A 27,741-nucleotide genomic window follows, 5' to 3' on the forward strand; every position below is an offset into this window, starting at 1 on the left:
CTCTCCTGTATCACACCATGGAACTGGATGCAAGTTAATAGCTTCTCTGCACCAGCAGCCGGTCAGCACCCACCACCCACACTAAAGACATCCATGTGCTGCATCCAGGATACTGTCACTTCTTTTTAATTCCTTGTGGCTATCAGGAATGAAGTTTGAGTTAACCCCTGCTGTGAGGATAGGTGAGAAAATTAACCTCAAAAGTGCAGAGATACTGTATTCAGGAGAAGCAGCAGCACTTGATGAAATGAGAGTCCAAGGCCATCAGCTCACATCCACAACCATCCGATCCCCATGTGTGAAATGTCTCTGGAGGTCCATGGGTACAACACTCCACCACACCTCCCTAAATTCAGCAAGACTGTGGGCTTGAGCCACTGTACTTCTTGAAGTAGTTTGCTTTGGTCTACAGCAGACTCGTATGTCAGGGCAGTCACAGGAGCTGCTTGGACATGAGACTGGCTGGTACAAATTCTTGGGCTGTAAAGACGGGTTTCTCCTAACTCTACATGGAGGACTTCAGCCTGGATGTGAAAACATCCCAGCACACCACCCACACACCTTGCCTGCGGCCTGTGAGGAGGCAGCTCTTCCTTCAGCCAGCACGTGGACAACGATGAGAGCATCCCAGTTCCTGGGGTGTTGGGCAGCATGAGGGGCCCACACTGGGTACACCAGGCAGTAACTCACAGGAGGCAGAAGAGCCCAGATAGCAGGACTGTGTCATTTCTCTCCTGCATTGTCTTTTGAAGGTGTTCACAGCCCACTAGAACCATTCATAACAATGAGAACTTTCCTTAAATGCAGAATTTCAGGACAAGGACAACTCTTCTCAGGCTCTCTTACCTCACACAGTTTTGTTTAGGAATTAACACACGTACTACACCATTTAAATCCTTTTCCAGTACCTTCCCACACATTTCCCTCGTTTGCTAGGTGCTGTCAAAATGGCTTTGATTTTGGTGTTGTCACATTAGTCATGCTGCAGCAAGGAGGGTGTGGCAATGTTTCTTCGTGGATCTGCCACAGGTTCCTCAAAAGATAGCAATCAGGTGAATGTTTACCATTCCTCTGGAGACCATTCTGGTGAGGTCAAAGGAAACTGCAGATACACACCCTCAGCCATGCTCATCACTGGAACCAAGCAACAAACCCCACCTGAAGTGCTGCATTCTTCATTCATCTGAGGGAGAAATCTAAAGCTGCTCAACAGCTCTAACAGCAGTGCATAAAAATGAAGAATGAGTATGTGAAAAGAGGAAAAAGGCTTATTTTGCCTTTTAGCAATACCCTATGTTGTTCATATTCAACTGAAAATACTACACACTTTACACTAACTTAAGTGCACACACTGAAAGGTTCTGTGCAGGATCTACAAATTTGTCAGCAAAAAGGATACAACACCATTTTCCCTGAACTACAAAAGCTGGCTCCAGCAATACCTGGCACTTTAGGCTTCAAAGATATGGGCTGAATCAACCTGCAATGAATAAGCAAATTCCTCAAGGTCACTTGGTGCATCAGTAACAAAAATCCCTGAGCTAAGGTAGAAGAATCTCCTTTCCCCAACTGCGAGTTCAGCAAGTCTTAACCAGCACTGTGAAATTCAAGAGTCAACACCACAGTAAAGAACAGAGCTGTTTGAGACTGCACCTAGGTAAGATTTCCTGATGACGCCTCCTCTGGCACTCTCAGCTACAGAGGGAACCTAAGGCAACTCAGCTCTTGCTGCAGATGTCTCAGCTCTGTGAGATGACTCTGTGGTTCCATCCCTGTTCTATTGAACAGACATGAACAGCCAGGCTGGACTGAGTCCTTAAACAACAGAACTCCACTTAGGCCTCTGAAAGACACCCAAGAACTCATAAGGATAAGCATGAAGGAGATGAGTATTAGAAATGAACAATGCTAATAGAAAAATTAGAAGCATGATGAGAATTTCCAAGTTACAATGCTTTAGTTCTTAAATTAGTTTACAGATTGTCTGTTTTGAAATTAGATTTATTATTTGAGGAAACTGAAAACAACATACAGGCTACCAGAGTCTTGATTTCATCCCATGTTTGCATTAAAAAAACAAGCACAACTGCAGACATGTCAGACAACAGGAGCCCAGTTAAAGGATGGAAGAACAGAGATGGAAGCCTTGGGATATGTGACTGCTCTCCTCAAACAGTGCAGAATCAATTCAACCCAGCTCAAAACACCGGGAAGAGAGAGAAGGAGCAAGGAGAATGGGTCCTACTACTGACATAATGCCCCTAGTCATCTGAGGGGTCTGCTGATGGAAAAGTGGTCTCCTAGAAGTCCAGCCACAGGCAGAAACATTACTGCAATCAGGTGCTTTACAAAGAATATAGTCACCTTTTTAAATCTTATGAAAAGTTATCACTGGCTTGCGAAGCTCATCCTGAATTAAGGGCAAGCCACTATATGTTTATACAAAAAAATGCTTCCTGTGAGTCCAACCTGAACCAGTCACAGATGGAAGCTTCATGAAAAGTGAAGTAATGGTCTACTGCCTGCAGTACCACATGCAATGGACCTAATAAAGGGTCACCAGAGCTCCTGTGGGGCACACTGAGCATGACTTTGTACTGAACACATTCAAGAAACACCTGCCTAGCTGATAATCTGGCAGCATCTCACCCTCACTGGAATGATGCTGTAACAGGGATAAAAACACTTCCAAAAGAAAAAAAAAAACACACTGGAGAAAATTATCAGACACAATAAAAGTCTAGGTAATGAAAAGCCTATGTACCTTTGAGACAGCTGCTCTGTACAGAGCTTTTATTGCTACCTGTTTTACTTCAAGCCATAAACCCAATTGCTTTTGCAAAGTCAAATAATACAGACCCCTCAAACATCAGGGTCACCAATTTTAAGTTCATGGAGAGAAGCCAAAATGCAGTTTACTGACTGCAGTAGGTACAATATGCTCACATTTGAATGATGCAGCACAAGAACTGACAGGAAAATTGGGAAGGCCTTTTGTCTCAGAGTGCAGGATGGCAGCGGTTTCCAACACAGTGCAGTCAACTGACAAGAGCAAATCTGGAGCCTGCAGAAAACAGGTAACAAAGCTCCTCTTCCAGAACAAATAATACACATAGGAGCTCTTGAAAGTCACTCAATACAGTTAGAGGTGGGTAGCAAAACCTGCTGCAGGTGAATGAAGAATAGAATATCCTGATTTGGAAAGGACCCACGAGGATCAATAAAACCCAACTCCTGGCCCTACACAGGACAGCTCTGAGAACAACCCCAAGAACAACAGCACTCCAAACAAATCCAGCTGTTTTGTATCTGGGTCATCATTTTAGGATGAAGCTGTAGAGCCAGGTGTTTACAGCACAGGTAGCATGTGGCACCTAAAAGATGCATTTAAGTTATATGGCAGTCTGGGGAGAAAGCCTGAAGGCAGGGACCTTTTCTCTTGAGACAGAACGGCAGATTGATACAAAGAGTATGTTTTTCAGTAACTCAGAGGCAGTGTCCAGCCTATGAGAAGTTAATACCAAATTAACTCTGACAGAACAGAGGCAAGTTTGTTAAGGCCCTGCCAGCTCTTCTCTATGTTTGCTCACAGCACATCACTTCAGAGGCTTATGTGAAAGCTCAGATGTCAAAGTGCAATTTCATTCCTATGCCTGGACCAGAGTAACTGCAGCTACCAGACTCTGGTCTTAACAGATCCTGGTTTTCTCAAGCCAACTGTCCCATTCATCAGAATACCATTTTATACCCTGAGACCAGGAGTTTTGGACATGGGAAAAAGGAAAAAAAAAAAACAAAAACCAACCAAAAATCACAAAAGAAAGCCACTATGTCCTTTCAGAATGTTTAAGCCTTCCAATACTGATGAATGAGGTATTCCACCACAAAAATAGGACAGATTACCTCTATGCAAAACAGTGATTGTGCAAATCTTTGCTACTTATATCAGCCTCCTGACCCTATAAAAATGTAGGGCTGAGTAAGATTTTCTGTATAAAAGTGGTAGTTTATTTCTTTTCTGATCAAGAGTTGTATCACTAGTCAATACTACATTTTATTGCTAATCACAAGTCGATGCACCGGGGTTTCAGAAGAGTTTGGTTTATAGCAATCCTATGTACCAAAAGGAAAAAAGTTACAAATTCAGACTTTGCAGACACATTGCCACGTCCCTATAGAAGCAGGGATGCATTAGGTCTGTTTCATTAGAAAATTCTCCTCTTGAACAGTTTCTGGAGAACACACAATCACGATTTTCTCCAGTAGGAAAATTCACCCCATCATTCCATGCAAAAACAAGGTGGCCAATCTGCTCCACAGCCTAAAATCCCTTTCCTACAGAATGGGAAAGGAACAGGTATTTACACTGCTCCTACTGTGTTGTGTTAATGCTTAAATTACTAGGAGCAAGTTGGCACATCTTCCGAGTACACACCTATTACCCAGCTCAACTCAGCTTCCTGTTGCTGGGGTAGCAAGTTCTCTCCAACACAACTGAGATGTGTCCTACTAACACTCTACAAAAATGCTATGGTAACCTTTGCCAGACAGCAACACGGCAGCACTTGCTTCAGAAGAGCATTGCACAGTCTTTCAGTAACACACAGCTCAGTGCATGCTTTATCTGTCTCAGACCCAGTATTAGCTGCTGTAAGCAAAAGCCTTTGGGCACACGACAGACAGTGCTGCCACAGAAGAGGGACTGCACTGCTTCAGATGCTGCTGCCCTGTCATCCCCAACACTGTGATGCCTGGATTTCAAAAAGGGAGAGTTAGGACTCTGTCCCTTAAGTCATATTGCCTTAGAGAAATTCAAAAGAAACTCTTTGGGAGCTGAACGTCTATTGGGAGCTGAACATCTATTCTTGTTAGAAGGCTGCACTGCGCAGGGCTCCAGACAGATTTGATTGGTTCTGAGGCACATACTAATACAGTTTAACTTATGATTAAGTAAGTCAAAAGCACTACCAGAACAAAAATATTAAATGGAAGGTTAAATAATTTGTCCTACTGGATTCATTTTCACATTTCACCTGTTCACACGAGCACCTCCTATCTGGTTGGATTTGAACAGCCTACAGCTCAACCTCAGAAAGGAGGCGCTGAGAAACAAGAGACTGAAGCTGCTTGCGACAAAAAGATGGATATAAGTATAAAAGAGGTTCCATTTCCAGCACCAGTAATACTGCCTGCTCAAGCCCAGGTGTGGTCACCAGGGAGACTCCTAAATTCAGGAACATTATTCAGTTAAAACAATAGACCACACTATTCTGCAGCTGCCATGATTCCTGGCTACAACTCCCAAAAGAGTTTGCCACCTGTCGAAATTGTCTCTAATGAAAAAGCAAGACTGCTCAACGAGATGAAAGCAACACCCCCAAGCTGGCTTATTTGGTGAGGACCCAACTTCAGACCAGGAGTCTGCAGGCATCAGCTTCAGCAAATGGGATCTCTTTCACTATCCAACAGCTGCCTTACAGCTACTGCAGAGCAACAGCTTTTTAGCTTCCTTAAAATATAAAAGAACAAAACCCCAATAAAACCCCTGGATTCGAAGCATCCAAATATGGCCTGTTGTACTGGAACATTTAAATCCTTGGGGGAGGTGGGCATCTTCTTCCTCTGCCACAGGCAGCGCTTACTCCATGATGGCCCGGTACAAGGCAGGTTCAATATAATCTTCACGGTAGCGTGAATTGATCACTCTTTGCCTCTTCCTCTCTTGACTGACCTCCTTCTCTTCGAAGATCTCTGTGAAGCGCATATCTGAAGCTATTGACTGAGAGAAAGAGACAAAATTAGTCACTAGAGCACAGATCAAATCCCTGCCTCCACACCCTCCTACTGCAGGTGAGAAAGAACCAAGCCAAGACACTTGGGAACATTCAGCCTTCTTCAAAAACTGACCAAACACAAGAAGAAAAATATTTAAGAAACTGGATTTACAAGTCTGGGGATTATTTTAAGTGAACTGTAATCAGAGATCTAAAGAATCACAGATATCAAATTTAACTGAGCACCTAAGTTCACAGTCACTTTCTCAAAGTAATAAACAGAGTCACCTGTTCCAAGCAGTCTAGTATAATTTCTGCTTTGTGAAGCAAGCATGTTTAAACACCTGGTCACAGGATTCAGCTGTGATACATTCTTTCTTAAACCTCTAACATCCTGTGTGCCTGCCAACAGATCTGCATCAGGTGTGAATGTCTGTGCTGTAAAGCAAGACACCCCAGTGTGCTGTCTACAACTGCAGTTGTTGTAGTGGGAAGTGCAAATCAACAAAACAGGGACCTAAAAGGGCTTTGGGATCTCTGTCCTTGTTGATGATCAAAACTTAATTGGACAGAGCCCTGAACAACCCTTTCTGACAAGTTACCCCTGTTTGGAACAGGTGTCTGGAGACCTGCAGAGCTCCCTTCCCATCTGAATTTATTTTACAATTTCAAAAAGCAGCCAGCTGTCTTGATGCCACCCTACTAAGAGCTTTTCAGAACAAAGGGTAAGTGAAGGAACTTGGCCATTCTTTGCAATGGGAGTAGACAATGGAATTTATGAGAGCAGGTATGAAAGGGTTTTAATGTGCTGTCCCAATCAGTGACTCTATGCTATAAACTCACACCCCTGCAGAAGGAGATAAAACTTTGCTTTTGTAGCCTCATCAACTACTGAGCTTTGCAACAATTGAGGGGAGAGCACCATATTGTAATCTGCTGCTCCCATGTGCTCAGCTTGCTGATCAAGGACAAATTAAGTTAAATGAACTTCTTTAGTAGAAGTTTGCATCCCTTGTACCTACCAGCCTTGATTTCACTCTCTTAGGAAGCTCCTCTTCCAGAGTATATACATCATCCCTTTTCACCATCAGCTGTGAACCATCTTCAAATTCCACCTAGTAGAGAACCAGAATTTGTTCTGCCATAAGTCTCAGAAGTTAGAACCCTCCCACAGCTCCCCAGAACTTGCCTTCTCCTCCCCACAGAGAGCTCTCATGAAATAATCTTCTACCACTTGAAATTACAAAAGATATGTATGCAGCTATGCACACTGCAACAGATTTTAACCAAAACCTAACCAATCTTATGACAGTAAAAGTAGCCCAGCAAGTTTGGGGATATTCTTTTAGCACCTGACAAGACAGTTTGGCTGGTCACTTTAATACAGCCTGAAAATTCATCCCTTTGGAAGTGTGCAAGGCATGGTGCATCTAACTAAATAGAGAGAAGCAAAATCAAACTTATTTTAAGTAGTTTAAACTACAGGAACAGTGTCTGATGAAGAATTGCAGAGGAGCAATTTTCAGAAGTAGGTAGCTGGATATAAGCACAGCTGCAAGCAACCACTTTGCTCTTAACTCCAGCAACTATTACCAGCATCTGGCATTGCTGACAATAGCCAGTAACTTCTCCTGGAGTGTTTAAGCATGACTCCCCTATAGCTCTGTCAGCTTTAAAAGCAGCCCTGTTAACATGATCTGCTTGTTCTGAGTGAGGAATTTTCAGACAACAAGTTTGTACCTGGTACATCTGGATGGCATGTGATGCAACAAACTTGGCTCCATAAACTTGTCCATCTGTCCATCTCACTTGCACGACTTCCCCTTCAGCAGGGGGACCTAACTGAAGACAGTCTCGACTCTAGAATAAAGAGGGAAGATGGGAGAGAGGAGGAGAAGGATAAGCAGCTTCCTCATGTGAAGATTCAGCAAACCAGCAGGGAGTCACATTGCACACCACCCCAACTATTACTCCATTTTAAGGATGGCAAACTAGGCTGAAAAACATCCATCTATGTCATCTGCATTTAAATCCCAACAGTGGTACCAACTTCAAAGTATTTGATGTAGAAATGGTAAGCAAGTATCAGCAAGTTTTCCTTCAAACCTACCACTGCTAAGCAGCCAGAGATTAGCTGCACTCCCTGTTACACCTGTCCCTATGTGCCCTCAGTTAAGTCAGTCTCAGATAACACCCCTAAGGCCATCCTGCAGCACATCTCAGCCATCAGAGGAGGACCCGGGGCTGGAAAATTAGCAAATCCCCTGATGTGTCTTCTCTGCAGCAGCAAGAATTGACTCATGATGGGCCCTATACCAGAACCTCACTGTGTAACATACCACAATGTCCTCTGGGTACAGGTTATCACTGAAGGAGCCATCATCAAAGTTGACCTCGTAGAAAGTCTCCTTTGCAAGGCTGACCACTTCACACTGATAGAAGCGACCATTCTTGTGCTTGCTGATGACTATCTGTCCAGGTGACAGATCCTGGAGTGCAGCCTTAGCTCGCTGAGAAGAGAAAAATCACTTTTTACACATTGACTCACTGAAGAACGTGTTGACGATCATAGCTCCAGTGCTGGCACACAACACAGCAAGGTGAGTTACTTTACTTAAAACACCATCAGCAGCCTTTTTCGAGAAATTCTGCCTCTGAATTTCAAATGCCTGAAGCCTAATCTGTTAGATGCTGCTTTCCTTAATTTACTGAGTAAATTAGGCTCCCATTCCTCAGAGCAATGCAAGGCCTTTATAGTAAACGTTCCCTAATAGACTGTTGTGGTTTTGGCTATATGGGAAATTTATAAACTAATCAATCACTTAAATGTGAAATTCTATGAGCACTCATGCAGTCTGCTGGAGTACCAGCACTAAATCCTGCATATTAAGTATCACAGCATACACCCCACTATTATTCCTCATTACAACAGCCACAGGAGGGATGTGATGCTTTCAGTCCTTCTGGGCTGGAAACCAAAGTACAATAAAGGACCTGACTAAGATCACTCAGAGCAGCAGCAAGGCTGAGATCAGAATCCAAGACCAACACCATTAGTTACACTGAACATTGTGAGAGAGCCAAGCCTTTAATGAAGTTTCAAAAGAACCACACAATCTAAAAACTTTTCAGTCCCTCCAAGATACTGCAGTTCAAATCCTGGGAATCACACACCTAACTCACCTCTGCCTGAGATGGAGTCTTATGCCTGAAGCAGGTAATGAAGACAACAAATGGCCAGTCATCAGGCTGCATCATGACTCCTGCTGCTTGGGCACAGCTGACATGAAAGGATGTGGGACACCGACCATGTGAGCACTGTACACAGCAACCTGCAATTCTCTTTCTCCTTTTCTTGCAGAAGATGCATTTCTGTGGACAGGAAACTAGAAGTTATTGGTTGGCACTAGCTTTTACTCCACACAAAGGGCTATCTGGCCTAGCTAAAATGGCTAATATAATAGCTGTGCCATTTAGTCTTTGTGAGAGCACTGCTGCTTTCTGACTAAACAGAATTGGGTAGCTACCAGTTCTATTGTCTAAGAGACAATACTTCATAAAAGTAAATTAACCCAACAGATGAAAAATGTAAATTAAATATCTACCAGCTCAACATGCACAAAGCATGTGACCCAAGGATGCTAGCAACAGGAGAACTTAGATTAAATCAGCTTGCAATGCTCCAACTCAATAGGGCCTTTCAGCACTTGACTATTAAGTCACACAAATACAAGCACCTCGATTTAGAATAATGGACAAAGACCACAGAAGTAACAGTTAAAGTTCTATCACTACTACCAGTGACTCAATTACAGTTGGGTCAGGCCTGCTGGGCTGTCAGAGGAAAAGAATACATTAGCATATGCAAAGCAGAGCAATTTGCCCCTGAACACCGAGCTGTTAAAAGAATTAAGTACAGCTGCTTTTTTCCTGAAGACATTCACCCATTATATGAATGGCTCTCATATACTGAAGCATCTGAGTGCTCCAGAGCAGCCAATAAAGCAAGTTAAATACCAGGGAGTAGAAAAACAACAAACAATAAATTATCACCGTTACACCACTATATGAATGTCATTTGCCACATAATGAAAACTGTGCCCCTTTTGCTGACTCTTCATGTGAATAACATAATAGAACAGGGAAAGGTTAAAAAAATGGGAATAGGGACAACTGCCATTTCCCATACACAGAACAGAGCAGATTACATAGTTCAGCCTGGAGAGGAGATAACTTGAATTTGAAGGGATAGGCAAAGTTTCTGATTCTGAGATTCTCAGATTCTGAACAGACTGGAGCCGCCACCAATGAAACACAGATGATCCTTACCAGTCTGAAACGTTGCAGGGGGATTTTGCCAACATCTACAGGACTCCGTTCTGCAATGTTCACAAATTTTGCCTCCAGTACAGCCACAGCACACATCACATGAACCCACCTGTCAGGACAGAAGAGAGGAAAAAGAAATTATTATGTATTGGGCCAACAGAACATGCTCTGGAGCTTAAGTAAGTACAGTTCTGTTGAAGTTTGACCATGATAAATAGCCTCTGAGAACTAGCAGTGTAATCTTCCTTCCTACTGCTAGTAACAGGTCACACGTGGGGCAAAACCAAGACTTCTTCATACTTCCAATCTACTACTGACAGTCTTAACAGGAGAGCAATTTAGCGTGACTTTTACTGGCAGCAAACCTGCATGATAAAAGACTGCCAGGCCAAGTTCCCATTATTTTATGGTGCTAGAAGACAGCAGCACACCCAAAGGACACAGGACAGGTAGCTGCATGCACATTTTGCTGTAGAAGTACCTTGAATTTCAATATGCTATGCTACTTAAAGCTATGGTTGTCCTTTGTCTCCATTGTCACCACAAATTAGAGAAATCAAAATCGTCTGAAGAGAAGGTACTGAGAGATGTTATCTCATTGGGAACATCATTTTTATGTGGTAGGTTACACCTCTGCACATTACAGCTCTGCACTATAAATGCAATCACCAGCTGCTATCAACTGAATGAGAGTGAGGCATTACCTACAGATGACAACTGCTGCATGAGAACACAATGAACACACTTTACCATATCCTTCCCAGTAACACAAATTGTGAAGGGTGTTGGTCACTCTGTTAAACCAAATGCAGACACTGAATTTACCAGCTTACCCTCAGATACTTAGGAATTGACCTTCTCCCTTAAGATCACAAAAATCTGGAACACTCACTTGTCATCATTGGCTCTCTGTAGTGCTCCTCCTCGTAATGAACACAAACAGCAATCCTGGAGCAAGGAAAAAAGCATTAGCTGGAAGAGTCAAATCCAGAGCACTGCACTTGCTGCATAATTTCCACCTCAAAACGAACATCCAGAGGAAGAAAATGGTTTTGCTGTCAGAACAGAGCTAACTACCTTGTAAAGATCAGCCCTTCAGCTCTCAAAAGCTGCTGCCCTCAGGGCAACAAACATAGACTCCAAGTCTGTTGAAGGCAAGCAGACCTGCCACTGAAGGTTCCATGTATTTGTTATGGGTTCCTTTTACAACTGCAATACCCTCTATCCTTTGAGGAAGTGTAAAAGGATCTGGAACGAACATGAGGAAATACAATTTGAAAGGCTGACCTTTTCTGCTGATCTAGAGTCTATACAGCTGTTTGAGGGAATCCCATTCTTCTTGCTTTCTTCATGCATGCACACTTCCCTAATTATTAACACAAGTTACTTTCTGGTTTAGAAATAGTAGCTACCACAAATTAAGACAGACAATGGAGCTATTCCCGCCTTCATGCAGAACATCTTCCCTCTGATTCAAGTGAATCAGCAGCTTTGTGCTGGTTAAAAGGATACCATTGTGGTTTAAAAGCACCAAAATAGAATAGACTGGCTCCTGACCATTCTCTAGGTTCCTCTCATAGGATAATTAAAAATTAAAATTAAATTAAAATTAAAATAAACCCCAACACCCACAACAATATGGAAATTAACTTTGTAGCCAATATGTACCAGACTCCATCTGTGAAAAATTTTACCTCTTCTAAGGCATTTTCTGTACACCGGGAGCACATCCAGTCTTCAGTGGCCTTGTCAGGGGATACACCATAACAACCTAGAACAGACACACCTCACTTAAGAGCTTATCTAAACTCAAACCCATTCCCCTTGGGCCCAGAAGTCAAGCAGGAATTACAATCAATGACCCCAGGATGACACTGTGTATTTGAAGCTACCCATGCAGCCAACTGCCTGTTCCATAGGCCAGCACTCAAGTATATCCTACTCTGATAAGGGCTCAACTTCATGTATCTGTATGTTAAACCAGCTGGTAGAGGCCTGCTATGATGTACAGACTCAAGAGTTCAGGGTGACATCCAGATGCACTCACTTGCATGGACACAGACATGGCAGTTCTTGCAGGTGATGAGTACGCTGGTTCCATCTTCCTCTAGGTAGGGAGTTGAAAGATTGAGGTCAGTGCTGCAGCCAGTTGCAGTAAAGCACATTTCAGGAATCAGGGGTTTAGTTCGGATCTTCCCATCCACAGCAGCTGGAGTTACTCCAGAGTTTTGACTGCTGCCTTCACATTCTGCCTATAAGGGATGGATGGGGAATTTAAGTTTTAGAAATAAAATGGTCTCACTTCATCTTTACTCATTCATTATTTGATACATAAATCAAAGAAAAGTTGAAGGTGCTGAAAGATTACAGAGTTGGTAGGTTAGGTGAAAATATAGTTTATAAAATCCTCAGCTGCTGTGGCTTCAGAATGCAACTATGTTCTACCCAAATACTACATGGAAAGTCTGAATTGCATCCCTCTAATGAGCAACAAGATACACATCAAACTGCATCTCTTGTGACAGAAGAGATGGAATCACCAAGCCCACCTCATGCTCTACAGAAAACACCCTGAAATACAGAGGATCATAAGCCTGCTGTCCCCACTGTACATTTATCTTACCTTAATATGGGAGGATTACCAACACACAAATAGATACTACTGCAATCTCCATTATTTTTTCTCAGAGTAGTTCTGAACAAGTCTAATGGGCTTTAAAACTAATTTGTTCTGGGAAATAAGCAGACTAAAAACGCAGTTTCCAGGATAAAGCTCAGGAGACCTTCAGGCTAATCTTTTGTAATTTATTCATCTAAGCCAATGTCAAACCAAACACCAAAGACATACAAAGTTTATAGAGGTATGTTTCCATTCAAGTTACTCTTCTGAACAGCTAAACAGAAATTAATCTTTTTCTTTGCAGAAATGTTCCAAACCACAGGCCACCACTGAAGTAGCTTGCCTAATCTTTTAAAATTATTGTTAGCAGAAATTGCAATAGTAGAATGCTTCCCAAAGCTAGGGAAAATAAGTCCATGTAAGACTCACAGCTGGAAGGAAACGGACATGTTTTCAACAAGTCTTGTTTAGTCAGATTCTGTAAAACTTACTGATTTACACTGGACATTGCATGTCAAGCAAAAGATCAAATGACTGGGGGAAATCTATAACAAAGTTGAAGAAAACATGACCTTTTTTTCCCAAGCAGCTAGATACTTTTCTTCTACCCAAAGGAAAAGTGCATATTTGTCTGGCATTTTGTGCCAATTTTTTATTTGAACGGGTAACTAAAGTGAGTTTCCAGACTTGCTATAGACTTTCTGAAGTTGGAACAAAGAGCCTAACCACAGCTCAAATCTTGGAAGACTTTCTGCTTCACTGCTGGTGTAGACAGACATTTGAAAACCTGCAGTTAAGAGTTTTCTGCTCAACAGCAACTAAAAAAAAAAAAAGAAGCTAACAGAACTTCAACTGTCCTCAAATCCTTAACTTTATACACTGTCAGCACTAGTGAAATCCTTGTGTACCACACAGCTCCTATGCAGAATTACCAGCCCTAACAAGAACCTACTCTCAGACAGAAAGAGCAAGATCAAACAGAAACTACAGTCGATGGTTTGCATGAAAACAAGAAACTATATGAATATATTCAACAAAATGTGAGGTCTTCATTTCCAAAACTGTGGTGAACATGTTTCTGGTGCCACCATAATCACAGAGTGATCTCAAATGAATCACTGAATATGCTCAGTGTATGGGAAGGGTCAAGCTACCTCGAAGTTGCAAAACGCAGCTGTCGAACACTCAATCAGACAACTGTTCAAGCTATCTTAAAATTAGTTAGCTTAGGCATATAAAAAAAATTCAGTGCAGGACTCCAGCCTAAGCAACAAGTCAATATGATAAAGGAGTTCTGCATCCCATCCCATGCTATGCACTTTGTTAAGCTCATTTTCACATGCCATAGCTGCTGTCATTATGGATACACTCCAAGACGTGTTTGTAGATGGTATTGATAGAAAACTAACCCTAAATCCTTCTAAGTAAAAGGTCTTCTTCTGTGCCTGCTCCTCAAAGACCATGTGGCATGAGTGGACCTAAAGCGCTTTTTTAAAAACACTTTAGAAGTAAAAGAGTCAGTCTGGAAAACAGAAATGGGATTTTATAGTCAGCAACAATCAAGCTCCATTCTGTGGTTTGAGCAAAAGCCACAGAACACAAAAGCTTCTGCTGAACAGATGAGCAAGCCCCTGAGAACCAGTCCATCACAGGTGTGCTCTCCTGGAAAAATTCCTTGGGAAGACTGCAACACTGATATAGGTTTTGTTAAGTGACAACATGCAAAACAACATATGTAAAACTATGTACCACAGCAGCATCCTATTCCACTATCTCCATGCATTAACAGTCCTGTTTTCATACCTGATACGCCTGGAAGAGCATACAAACAGCACAGTATGGAGACTGCTGAGCCATGGTCCGATTGTACTCCTTTTCAGCCTCAAAGTTTGGTGGCCGGTTCTGCCAGAGCTGGCTAAGTGGCTTGGCCCAAGCTTCTGTCTCCTCAGCCTCTTCTTCAGGAGTTAGTTGCTCTGGTGCCTCTGTGATAAGAGATCATTCACTCAGTGATTATGTGTCTTTTTACAGATGCTCTTCTTGTAAATGAAGCTAAATAAGGCAAGAAGCTATGAATGGAGATGGATGAAAGACTGCCAGAAATCAAACTGACAGAAGGGTGATGGAAGCCAGTAACTCAGTCTCCTTTTTAAGAGGCTTCTACTAATCAAGCAACCGTGCAGACACAAGACAGGCTTACTGAGAACAGCACCAGTTCCAAATTATATCAAGACTAAAGCTGTCAGCCAAAGAACCTGGCACTGGAGTTTTTTTTAAAATCATGAATATTTACATCAATGACTGGGATACTCTAAGGCAGATGCAATTACGCAACAGCCTCTGGTACTGGTTTAATTTTCCTTTCAGGGTTGCAACTTTCCAAAGAACAGAACAGGAAAGAAAGATAACACCATTCAAGAGAAAGTTTAATGATGCAGTGAGACAAGCACCTTCTCTAGGATGCAAAGGTGTCACTTTCTGACTCCTGTTTATCACCACACTGCCCACAGAAGCCGAGACCCTCTCTACAGTCTCCCTAAGAGCATAAGGCTTTACTCACCATCATCACTAATGCAGTCTTTAACCAAGAGTGGGTGATGGCGTGGGAGTTTGCTCAAGGGCTGGCGACGACCCTTGGACTTCTTACTGTCCTTTGCTGAGCTGATGTACTCCTTTGCTGCCTGGACAAGGAGAAGAATTCAGCAGTCAGTTAGCACGTGCTTCCATGATTTTATTTCTAATGACCTAACTTCAGCTCTAACTGGCTAAATCTTCTGAAATGCTCAGAGCACTTCTGCTGTGAAAAACCAGACAAAGCTGTACTAGCTCTGTTGAGCCAGTAGAATGGACACTTTTCAGAGGCCCTAGCATAGCTTTTCATGCAAGTCTGTTTACATAAAGAATCATGTAAAAGACAGAAACAAAGAAGGAAATGTTGAATGGTTCAACTTAGAAGAGCTGTGGTAAAAAGTCTCATGCATTCTGGAGAAGCCCTCAGTTTGTGTGTCACTTAAAAATTCCAAATTTATAAGTAAAAAAAAAAATAAAAAAAATACAGAGTTCATTGACATCTCGAACTAACAGGCTTGTTTTAAATGAAGGACACTTTCATCCTTTCTGCTTATTACTTGCCTTACCAGACAGACTGGAAGAAGGAGACTACAACAACAGTTATTTCCTCTTCCCTTAGCCTTATGTAAAAACAAGTGACACACTGACAAAATTACTACTAACCTGACAAGCATGGCAATAAAGGCAATGATTTTAACAGCCCAGGAAGTCTCTTAGTAGATACGAACCTACTACCTAAAGTTGGATACAAGACTTCTAAGAAACACTGAAATGGAAATTAGCATTCCCAGTTACCACCTAATGGAAAAGTTGTTTTGAAATACACCACACTGGGGAAAACAATCCACATCCATTCAGAATTCCAACTTTTCCCTGTATAGAGCATCTCCCTGTAATGGAGACATCAGTATCTGCAACAGAATTTCTTTAGTTTAAATAGCCATGAGAACTCTTCCTTAGTTTCAGCTTAACTACCAACAGATTTGCCTATTTGCTGTTCCATTTCTGTAATTCCTGAATTTTTAGGACACAATCATTATTTGCCTCCCATTCTCTATGCACAGATTTAAAGAGGGAAACAAAATACTGAAAAGACATTGCCAGATAAGATTTTAACTCTTCTTTTAGGCTGATTAATAAAACATTCATTGGTAGTTCTTAAACACTGAGATTTACATTCTCCCAAACAATAACTTTTGTTGCATCATTTCTTCTCTTTTAAAAGGGACACAGGCAATAAAAGCTGGATCAAACTAGACACTAATTTTAGGTATAAATAGGTGTCTATTACTAAAAAAGGACCTCAATCAGCCTGTAACACTACCTAGTCAAAACCACCAAGCTACTTTTTTTGCCTTACAGCACTTAAATAGTTTAGAGAAGTTCTCAAAACCAGGGATCTCCTTGCCTTCTGGAAGAGGTAAGAGCGTAAAACAAAAACTGGAATGAAAGTCTGTTTAGCAAAGCCCATAGGTATTAAAAACACATTAACAACTAAGCAACTTGCTATGCAAACACCAGTGGGACGAAATTGTAACCTGCACGGACAGGAAGTTTTGTCACAGCAAATCCCTGACCATGGAATTAAGCCCTTCAGCTCTCAGTTCTCTTGCCATTCATACCTCTGTCAGTTCTTGCTCATTCATGCTGGTGGTGGCACTGGCTTTCTTCCCTGAAGTCTGTTCATTGTCAGATCCACTGGCATCCCCCTTAGCATAGCTGTGGACTGTGAACACCCCAGCTGGCCCAGGAAGAGTTCGTTTTGCCAACAGCTCAGTCGATTCAGAGTCTGAAGAACAAGAATACGCAGGCGAGCTGGACTGAACACTGGATGTTGCACTCTGCTTTGATGCTGGCAACACTGAAGTGGAATTGGAAGCATGTGAAATGGAGAGATCCAGTACAGCTGCTTCTTGTTCTTCTTCCTCCTCAAGCTTCACTGTTTTCAATTCTTCAAATTTAGCTGAGTCTCCACGATCTGGAAGAAATGATATGCTGACTTTTTCTGAAGTCTAGGCAGAGAGAGAACATTTGTGCAACTGTTTGCACAAAGCCAAACAGGAAAGCAAACTACTACATGCAAAAAGTGACAGTAAATCATGTAAAGAGTAGATCATTAATTCAAACGCCTATAATGTCATGGGTGACTTAGTGAGGGAGAGAATATAAGTGTCTGCTCATTGCCTCTTCCAGCACCAGAACTAGGGTATGTCAAACAAAACCAGCAGACAGTGAGTTCAAAACAAACAAACAGAGATGATCCTTTATACAGGCATGTATGTAGCTAAACAGCCCAACTCCTGGCCACACGATGCTGTGGGTAAGAGGTTACAAATGTGCATGGGAGACCTAACAGAAGAAAAATAAAAACCCACAAACCAGAAGAAGATCATTAAATGCAAGCTGCAAAGGGCTGGAAAACAAAATACGAGAGGGAAGCATCATATATGCTTTCCCCATTCTTATGTTGTGCCAGAGGCCCTCTGCTCCTCCCATAATAGCAAGGATAAATGACCTATTACAAGCCACATGAATTTTCCTCCAGCCTACTTATTACAAGTAACACACCTATACAGCATACCAGACCCACACTACCAGGAAGTGTGTGCATGTTTTACTAAGCAATTCACATAAAGAGGTCACATTGCTCAAGAGGGATGCAGAGGAGCTTAGACTACTGAGGCATCCGATACATTTCTATCTGCAGGCAGGCAAAATAAAAAAGAGCAAAAAACAAAAGCTAGAAAACGGTATCATTTTAAGTCTTATGACAGCAAATTTCTGAAGTGCTTGCCATGGGTCTGACAAACTAGTGTCTGTTTTTCTGGACACGAAGGAATCCTACTGAACAGTATCATATGAAAGAGTGCCCCAGATTCAGCTCTAGCAGCTTGTAGAATACCACCACATCCCCTTATACCAGGAAAAAAGCTTGGCGCACAGTTACCTGGAAGTTTGAGCCTTTGTTCACCTTGCTGCACAAGTTCACTCACAGGCCTCTCACGAGGCTCTGCAATGTCCGCTTCATACTGCTCCTCCTTGGGGAAGGCCTCACTCTCACTCACCTCCTGAGGCACTTCCAGGCACACCCTGTGCCTTTTTGTTCCTATGCGATGCTTGGGGATGCTGCAGGAGACAAATTCATGGGTCAGGTCAGCAAACACGTAAGTGTGATGAATTTCTGTGTGAATGCATAAAATACAGTCTGGTTTGGAACAGTCTTTTAGAAGACAGCATCCGGCAAGCCAAATAGTTTCCAAATTATTTTGAAGTGTTTTCTTTGCCTTTACAGAAGAAAAGTCAGTAATCTTTAGAGATGATTCCTCAGCATGTTAACAATGTATTGCTCTAGCCAGGCATTCTTTACCTTGAACAAAAAACCCCTCTAAACAAAACCCCAAACAAACCAAAACAATAATCAAGAGACCCACCACCAAAGATAGCTTTAGAAATAGTAGCTGACACTGACTGAAACAGATTTAAACTGCAAAATGTAAGATGACTAGCCTGCTGACCTTCAGCAACAAGGAACTGCACACTGATGTCACAGCTTGCAGCACTGATTGTACCAAAATTTGCTAGCAAGTACTGTCCCATGATCTCAATACACTCCCTCTTTTATTTCTGGCCTCTCAGTGCATGGTGCACACTGCCAATCCAGGTTTTAGAGGTCTGTCCCAAGATGAAGAACTACCTTCCAAGCTGGTGTGCTTCCTGCCTACCACAGACTACCATCAATGTGGACTCAAACAGTAAAAAATATTAAGAGTAAACCCTGCTCCCAGGAAAAATATTGTTGCTAACTCTGACTGTTCTTCTATCAGAATGGCAAACACTTAATTGCAGCTCAAATTGCAGCAGGGTCTAAATTCTAAAAATCCAACAGAAAACCAGGGCTATATAAAGCACTACCTTTTCATCTCGTCCCCATCCACCTCCTCTTTACATGTCTCTTCTGTTTCCATTTCCTCAGCACACTGTTTCCCATTCTTGACTTTTTGCATGAGATCCCCTTTAAGGAACTCTGCCGCCTCCGGGGTTGGAAGAGCATGGTCGATGACAGTCACATCCTTCCCAGCTTTCCAAAGCTTGTAACGATCTGGCTGGTACTTCCTCACAAACACATCCATGGAAATCTTCACCATGTCCTTCCGACATGAGCACTGAAGTCACAGAAAATATTAAAGTAAGGCCACATAACTCAACAATCCTACTCTGAATTCCTGTATCACTTTGCTTTTAGGAGCTTAAGAAAAAAAAAGTCAGCCATTTACATGTAATTGAGCCTCAGAACCCTCACTTGAGATTTTCCCAGGAAATCAAAAATATTAAGTTACTAAAAACTGGGCAGAAAAGCCAGCAAAAAAGAGAAAGCAGAAAACCAAATGTTATCACAGTAACTAAGAAAGCAAGCTCACCAGTCTATTTACAGAGTTGCTGGTAGAAGCTGACTGTTTTAAAATGAGCTTATACAAAAATAGGCAGCAAAACCAGAGATTATAATGAAGAAATTAGAGCAACACAAATTCTGGGCCTATCCAGAGCAGTAGAGGTTCCCCTCATCCAGGATAGTTACAAGTAGTACTTCAAAGCATTCACTTCAATGTAGCTTCTGAAAATATAACTTGTTTGTAAGGCACCTCTACAGGGATATTCAGGCTAAAGGATCAGCCAAGATATTTATTTTGGTAAGTCACTTAAGTTACCAAAATCATATTTCCAGGCTAAACAGTCAATAAGTAATGGTTAAAATATTAGACAAAAGTAGTGATGAGCCCTGACCATCAAACAAACTCATCTCTGGAAAGTCAAGTCCCCTGCTTTTCTCTGAAGCCTCAGCTGATCTGCACAAAGTTGCAAAACACGTTTCATGCTATCCCCGCTTGAAATAAGGGCACGAAGCAGGAGGTTGGTTGGATGTTGTTACCACCTGAGAGAGCAAACATCACACCTTAAATGGACAAAGCCCTGAAATCACTCCCTTAGAACAAACAGTGGGGGCTTAATGAGCAGCAGAGCATCCTTTCTTTCACATGCAGAATCGTTTGCAATAGGATGGCAACAGACCACTCACCAGCACCGACTGCTTCCCGTACTCGATCCACCGAAGAGTAGCAAAGTTGGTGGATTCAGCACAGTTAAAGCCGTGATTAAAGCCAGCATGATAGCTATAAGGAAAGGTGATCATGAACTCCCCAGCCTCCTGTGTCACCTAGAAGACAATTGAGACACCACAGTGTTATTCACAATCTACTTGGTGAGTATGTTTAAAAGCAGGTCCCATACCCCTCTGCAGCATACCCAAAAACCCTTCTCACAGATGGTGGCTGGAGTTACCTGCTGCAATGGACAGACTTGATACTTAACCTTCACTATTTTCCTACTTATGTTAAATATCTGTTTACGGAAAAGCCACACTCAATATGGGTTTTTTTACTAAAACACAACACAACTGGTCAAAATAGCACAGAAATGGTTATACATATAAAATACTCTGTGACCAGCTACTGAAGGTACTTATCTGTATCAGTTGCTGGCTTGGCTGAACAGTATCTAAGATCAAGTAAATTTTATCCACACAGAATTTGAAATTTACTGCTGTTTTCTTTTGCTGTTCATATTCGAGTACAACTCTCAGTCAGTCTTCCACTGCTGCTCTTCAACATTACCCCACTGTCTAAAGGTTTATGACAACAAAACCCTTCAGTTACCGATGAAGATGTGACAGTATTTTACGAACTCAAAGATTAGATCTTCGATATTTCTGTGTGGAGAAGGGGAATGGCAGACCATCACCACAGAAAGTAAGGAAATCTATAAAGTTATTAATGAAATTAAAAAATTAGCAGGGAACAAGCCTTATTTTCTGTTGAGGAAGTGGATTGCAACAAAATTGGCAGGGGACAAGTCTGAAACAAAAAAAAGGACAATCTCACTTCACTGAATGCACAGCTAAGCAGTGAAGTTAATCTAACACAGGATGTAGTGTACAGTTCTAAGGTAGAAAAAAAAATATGGAAAACCAAGCTTTTTTTTTTCAGTAGTCCTTGATAGATTTTTTCGTTTCAAACTCTTTCAGGCCCCAACTGCCAGATAAATGGAAGTACAGTGGGAAAAAATTGCCTTATACCCTTCCTGTTTAAATTTTCCTCTCTAAGCATCTGCTACTGGCTGCTGCTAGAAATGAGACACGACTGCAGGAACCTCTTGACCAAGCTGGTATAACCATGATTACTTTTCTACACCTTATCAAATGGAATGCCGTATTTCTTCAGAATTGATGGAGAGATGAGGGTCATCTTGTGACGGAGAAATGCTTCACAGCTTTGGGCACTTCCTGGAAAAAATCCTGTTTAAAAGGCAGGCAAGGAGAGATGTTACCATTGTGCTGTGAAGCAAATTTATTTTTCAGCAGATTTTAGGAAAAGTTACTGTCTAAATAGGGTTTCTCCCTAGACCTACAAGTGTGGACCACCTTATTTGAAGTGTGCTAGCTTGCATTCTGAAGAAAACTGGCAACTCCTCCAGATTTATCTTTTAACAGCTGCCAGTTTGAAAGAGCATAAGAAAGACCTTACATAGAAGGATCTTCCCTTGGCCATAAACTTCCAGTTTAAATAATCAATAGTTAAAGATTTTCTTATTAAAGGTTAGACAGAGTGTAAATTCATTATTTCTAAGGTGACATTTCTCTTGTGTGCATCCTATAAACAAATACTCAGAAGTAATGTAATATATATTCCGAAAGGCAAATTACCAGTTCAGTCATGCCAGCCTGTGCTCTGGTGGATATTATAGGCATGCTGTGCTCTTAAAGAGCTGAAATTTGTTGCAGCTGTCCATCCCACCTTTCAAAAAAGGCAAGACATAAATTGCCTGATTACCTTTTGCAAGTCTCTCCAGTCGCTTCCCATGCTCTGGAGGGATCGAGTACCTGCAGTGATAAGAACAAGTCTGTTAAGTTCAAGTGACACGACAAAATCTCAGAGTCTGACTGGAAATCATAATCAGGCATCAAGGCCTGAATTACTTACAAAAATAAATCCTCTATCTCTACACTGTCTTTTTCAAAGTTTGATGATATAAAGCTGAAAATCTTCATCCAGGCCTTTTACCTTTCTATCCCAAGAAAAATCAAGACCAAAAAGCTGGCCATCTCTTCCACTTTTGCTCAAGCAGTTAAGGAAGTAAAACGTCTGATGTACATAATTAACAGATCAGTGCAGCAAAACATGAACTGCAATGAGAAGGGGAAGAGCACTTCCTGAACTGTCTCAGTTCACAGCTGTGCAATCGCCGGTACACTCACTGCAAGGAGGAACACAGAGCAAGAGAGAAAATGGAATCATCTCTTTCAGCTGCTCAGACCAAGATGAGACTAAGTCAGATGCCTCATCCTTAACACGTGCACAACTGGCAGAGTGCTCTTCAGGGCTATGCCTCTCTTTGTACACACCTTTTTATGGTGTGTACGTGGTTTTTATACCACAAAACTCCTAGTTGGTTTGACTACAGTAAATAAAGCCAACCACTTTGTTTCCTTTTGCTCTGGAATACAGTGTTATATTCTTCACGGAGCTCCTTAATAAATCAATCAAACTAAGACACCAGCAAAGCTCACTTCTTTCAAGTACAACTGTAAAAGAAGCAATGAACAAATAGTTGAACAAACTGAACTATTCTGTTTCATGTTCCCCTGCTACTCCCACTGCATGGGGTTGTTCACTGGTCACATGGTGCTAGCTATTATTTTTTACTTCAAAGTTGTATTAAAAGGCAGCCAAAAATATTAGTTTCCAACAAAAGTGCCATGGAAACAATTGCTGAAGTTGCTTGAGAAATGAATTTGTGAACAGAACGGCATGATTCACTCTTGAAATGCAACCCATGCTACAGAAAATTTCAGGAGCCTCCCCTAAGAATCATGAAAGCTGGATGAACCACTCAGTGAGATCCACAGGCCTGCTTTTTAGATCTGATAAACAGCTACATTTCAAAGTTCACTAAAAATTGCCTGTTCCCCCAGTGCCTGTGTGACCATACCTCTGCATGGTCATTTTAGAGCCTCAGGAAATAATAAGCAAGTTTTCCAAGCTTTGGTCCTACTGCAGCAGAGAACATCCACGCTGTACTGTAATTCTGAAGAACTCTCTACATCAGGACAGCAAACAGTTGCTACAGAAGGTAACCAAACAAATTCCACCCAGGACATGAACTGCTTTGCAGTTCCCTACAGGTTTCTAGTGTTCTTGTTATCACATACCTCTGCAGTGCAAGACTGGAGAAATGGTAATTACTTCAGTCAACTCTCGCAACTTCATGATTTTGACTCCAATATTTTCTGGTATTGCTTTTCTACATTTAGAAGCTTCCCTAGAAAATCTTACCATGACTTGGGTTCCCCAAAATGCAAGTAGTTAATACTGTAGAGGTCCATGTCCTCGGTGTGCCAAGCAAAGGAAGTTTTCCACATGCCAAAATATAGGTAAGGAGTATTCACTCCTTCAATGGTTATGCCACTTTCATTCTCCACAATATCCAGGATTGTGTTCAATCTGCCAATATTCCACGCATCTACATGCTGTAAAACATGAGCCTTGTGTCAAACAAGGATTACAGAGAATAGACCCACACAACTGAGATGACAGTTGCAAAAGCTAACAGGCACTTGTGAAACAGCACATCAAAGAATCACACAGCTCAAGCCATGAGCTAGTTCCCCTTAACCAAAAGTTCTGCATGGTGTAGCTTACATACTGATTGCTTACTAGCCTTTATGGAGGGGAAAAGGTTACCAGCTAACACAATGATTAGGAAGGAGAAATAATCACGAAGCTACAAACTTAACAGAGCAGAGAACAATAGCTGATGTTGATTGAACTTGAGCTGATGTCTGAACCCTCTTGAACAAAACCACTTTTCATTCCAAACATCTTTTAAAATAGTGAATCATGGTAATTTAGGAGACAAGCAAGCAGAATGCAAACTCTTTTTTGACGTTTATCATCCTACCACATAATGGCTACAGAGCTGTCCCACACAAATACAGGCACCAGTGAATACTAAAGCAGCGTGTATCCACTGATCAACACTTCCAACTCTCATATGCCCTTTGGGACAAAGCAACACTTGGGTAACAGTGGTTTCTGCCTTCCTGAACTAAACTATGTTACACTGAAGCGTGAGCAAAGGTCCCTTAGAACACTACCTCTGTCAGCCTTCTTTAACTACCTGGATTAAATGGAGTGTATGTTATAAACACGTGGTTTATTGTGTTCTTGCCTACTCCAGAAGCTGGAACTACATGAAAACTATCATTAACTCTTTCCAAAAGGTAAGAGTCAAATGCTACATTAGTATTCATGGAATGCAATATCCCAGGATAACTGTTACCTGAAAACCCAAGCAGTTTGCTCACCTTGTCGTACAGCGTGCCGTTAACGTCGGCCCCGTAGATGGGGGCATTGAATGTAAGGTTCTTCCAGTATTTTCGTTCGAGGTCTTCAAAGTCCGTGTACCGGGGTGTGCAGTACCTGAAAGAACAACAAAGGTAATAAAGACTTTGCAGTTTGGTATTTGACGAGTCTAAACCAACATTTTCCACCATGGAAACAACAGAAAGCTACAATAAAAATACATAATGTGTGTTAGCAGCTAGACCCCTTAACTGCCTAAGCAGCAACGAGAGCTGCCACAGCTCTGTTCCTGCGAGACTTGGGAACAAAATACCAGGAAGAAAATTACCCTCCCCATTTCTCAGTTTACTTTCATTTTTTGCTTTGTGCACTTTTCTGGGGCCAGAACAATTTCACTTTTTAGCTGCAGCTACTAAGTATCAATGCTACAGCTACTAAGTAGCAACAATTCAAACACAAAAGTGATACAAAGAACAACTTGAAAGGGAAAAAACCCAACAAACCCAAGTTTTCTGCCATTCACTTTCAGTGAAAGTAACAAACGTCCACAGACTTACCTGCTAGTAAACTGGTCAAGCATGCTCAGTTTACCAGCGAAACACCTGCTCTTGATGCCCATTCCCTGTAAACTATATATTGGACCAGGGGATCAAATTTACGCTCTTAGAACCTATTTCACGTGAGTCTATACACATAGATTCCAGACAATTACATATATAACATTAAACAATAATTTCTATTAAACTATTCTAGTAAACAGAAATTTTAAAATATCTGATGTGTACTGCTCTTGGAAGATAAAACAAGCTTTGGTGGACTGACTGCAGCTGGCAACTCCAATGTTGTTTCTAAGTAGTTATTGCAAAGGCTGTTTCTAAAACTCCTTTTAAAGTGATCTTTTCTCCATATCCTTTTTCATGCCAAGAACACTTCTCTCCACTACTCAGAAAATATTTCGATGGTCTAGCTACTGGGGACAGACACACAGGAGTGCACAGCACAAGTGAGAAGTTCTGCTGGCATTACGTATCCTCTTGCTGCACAAGTGACAAAGGTCCCCATCCACACAGCCCGTTGTAGGAGCACAGCTCCTCAGCTCAGGGCATGACGTTCACACCACTGACCGGCACCAGGCTGTACCGAGGACCTGGCCCCTGTGGGAACTTGTGGATGCCCCACCCCTGGAAGTGTTCAAGGCCTGGCTGGCTGGGGCCCTGAGGAACCCGGTCTTGTGGAAGGTGGCCCTGCCCGTGACAGGTGGGGAAACAGATGATCTCTAATGTCCCTCCCAACCCAAACCACTCCATGACTTTATGTGCCCGGGACCGGACGTACTTGTCGCTGTTGGCGATCCTGCGGAACTCGCGGACCGTCATGGCTTTCTTCTGGATGTTGTACTGCGTGAAGAGCCCGGACTGCCCTGTCACCACCTGCTGGATGGGCGCGGGGATGACGAGTTCGTCGATGTCATCGTAGCACTGCCGCGGCTTCCACTCCTTGGGCGGCACGATCTGCGGGGACACACGGCCCGGGAGCGGCGGCCGCGGCCGGGGACAGCGTCAAACTCGGGGAACTCGGGCCGAGCCCCGGCCGGGGCGCGCCCGCCCCACCGGCGCCGCGGCGTAAACAAAGGGCGGAGGCGGCCGGTGCGCGGCCCGGGGCCGGCGGCGCGGCCTCCGCCCGGGGGGAGAGGGAGGGTCGCACCTTGGCCAGCCCGGCGCGGTGGGCGCCCTGCGACTCCACGTAGGCGATGTAGCGGCTGAAGTCGCGGAACTGCTCCATGGTGGGGCGGAAGGTCATGATGCGCTGCCCGGGGTTGAGGCTCTCCAGCTCCGAGGCCATGATGCCGGGCCGGCCCTGCGCGGAGGAGGCGGGGGGTGTCGGGGGGGGGGGAGGCGGGACACGCCGCGCGCCCCGCCCCCTCCGCCCGCCGGCCAATGGCCGCGGGGTCCGCACCAGTCCTGCCTTCTCATTGGCGGAGCGCGCGTGCCCGTCAGGACCCCCCGGCTCCCTCTCCCTCTCCCGGCGAGAACGCCACCGACTCACAGCTCCCCCCGCGCCTCCCGGCCCGGCCCGGTGCGGCCGCACCGAGTCCCCGCCCGCCGTGCTCACGTCGGCAGCGCGTCCCTCTCCTCCGCCGCCTCTCCGCCTCGCCGCACCGACGCCCAGCCGCCGTATCCCTCCGCACCACGCGCCCAATGAGTCCTGCGGACCGCCGACGCCACCGCGGCCGTTCCGCTCCGCCCGGGCCCCGCCCTGCCGCCCCGCCCTCTTCTCCTCCGCCGTCGCAGCCAATCGCTGCCCGCTCCGGCTTCACAGCCAATAGGAATTCGACGGCCGGCCGGGGCGGGCCAGCGAATCAGGAGGCCGGGCGCAGGGCGGTTGCTAGGCAGGGGCGGGGGGCGGCCGGGCGAGCCGCAGGCAGGCGATAGGGGGCGCTGGACCGGGAGGCCGGGCCGGGGCAGCCTCGGGCCGTGCGCAGCCGGGGGGGAGCGGCGGCGTCACACAAGGGTCCCACAGGGGTCCCACAGGGGTCCCACACGGATCCCGCAAGGGTCCCACACGGATCCCGGCCCTGGGGAGTCCCGCCGGGTGCAGCCGAGCCCGGTCCCGCGGGGTGTGAAGCGCTGGGCACTGATCCCGTGCAGATGGGCGCTGCCCTGAGCCGAGTGGTGACACACAATAGGCGTGTGCCAACCGAACGCATGAACTGGGCTAATTATACACCTACAATTTCCGTGTGTAAGCAAAGCCAGAGGAGAATTTGATACTGTGCAAACGTCTGGCAGTGAATTCAGGCTGGGGCTGGGCTGGGCTGGAGCCAGGCCTGACCCACGCCAGAACTTTTGGCCGGTCATCCAGAAATATGAAAAAGTGCCGCTGTGGCGAACGGATGTTGCCAATAATCCACCACCATTGTGTGAAGGATTGGGACCTGACAGTACAGCTTTAGCAGCAAATGCTTTCCTGTGTGGACAAGGATGAGTGCTTGGCAGAACCTGTCTAGGGACACTGACCTCTCTGTGGATGGGAC

General features: G+C 43.6%; 1 protein-coding gene across 2 annotated transcripts; it reads right to left on the bottom strand.

The window, feature by feature from the left end:
- Window positions 1-1,938: 1,938 nt before the first annotated feature.
- On the bottom strand, window positions 1,939-26,966 carry KDM4A (lysine demethylase 4A). Of its 2 annotated transcripts, none has more exons than XM_064665420.1 (22): window positions 26,820-26,966; window positions 26,412-26,564; window positions 26,043-26,218; window positions 24,710-24,824; window positions 23,679-23,872; window positions 22,176-22,225; window positions 21,537-21,640; window positions 20,366-20,503; window positions 19,204-19,454; window positions 18,239-18,417; window positions 16,914-17,269; window positions 15,281-15,401; window positions 14,527-14,705; window positions 12,151-12,355; window positions 11,798-11,874; window positions 10,996-11,051; window positions 10,104-10,212; window positions 8,958-9,146; window positions 8,114-8,284; window positions 7,515-7,634; window positions 6,797-6,889; window positions 1,939-5,779 (listed from the first exon to the last, which is right to left on the bottom strand). In XM_064665420.1, exons 2-22 carry the CDS (start codon window positions 26,547-26,549, stop codon window positions 5,639-5,641), a joined length of 3,162 nt encoding a protein of 1,053 aa, XP_064521490.1. In that variant the 5' UTR covers window positions 26,550-26,564; window positions 26,820-26,966; the 3' UTR covers window positions 1,939-5,638. The 2 variants fall into 2 exon arrangements, with proteins under 2 accessions (XP_064521490.1, XP_064521491.1); XM_064665421.1 differs by lacking the exon at window positions 26,820-26,966 and adding an exon at window positions 26,754-26,771.
- Window positions 26,967-27,741: the final 775 nt, after the last annotated feature.

Source organism: Pseudopipra pipra, chromosome 9, assembly GCF_036250125.1.
Source record: "Pseudopipra pipra isolate bDixPip1 chromosome 9, bDixPip1.hap1, whole genome shotgun sequence".
NCBI lineage: Eukaryota > Metazoa > Chordata > Aves > Passeriformes > Pipridae > Pseudopipra > Pseudopipra pipra.

Coding starts and splice junctions, on each gene's coding strand:
- KDM4A (XM_064665420.1), bottom strand. CDS start 26,549: ATGGCCTCGGAGCTGGAGAGCCTCAACCCCGGGCAGCGCATCATGACC. Junction 21,641..22,175: donor ACTGGAGAGACTTGCAAAAG/GTAATCAGGCAA, acceptor CCTTTTAAACAG/GATTTTTTCCAGGAAGTGCC. Junction 17,270..18,238: donor ACAAAGGCTCAAACTTCCAG/GTAACTGTGCGC, acceptor CATTTCTTCCAG/ATCGTGGAGACTCAGCTAAA.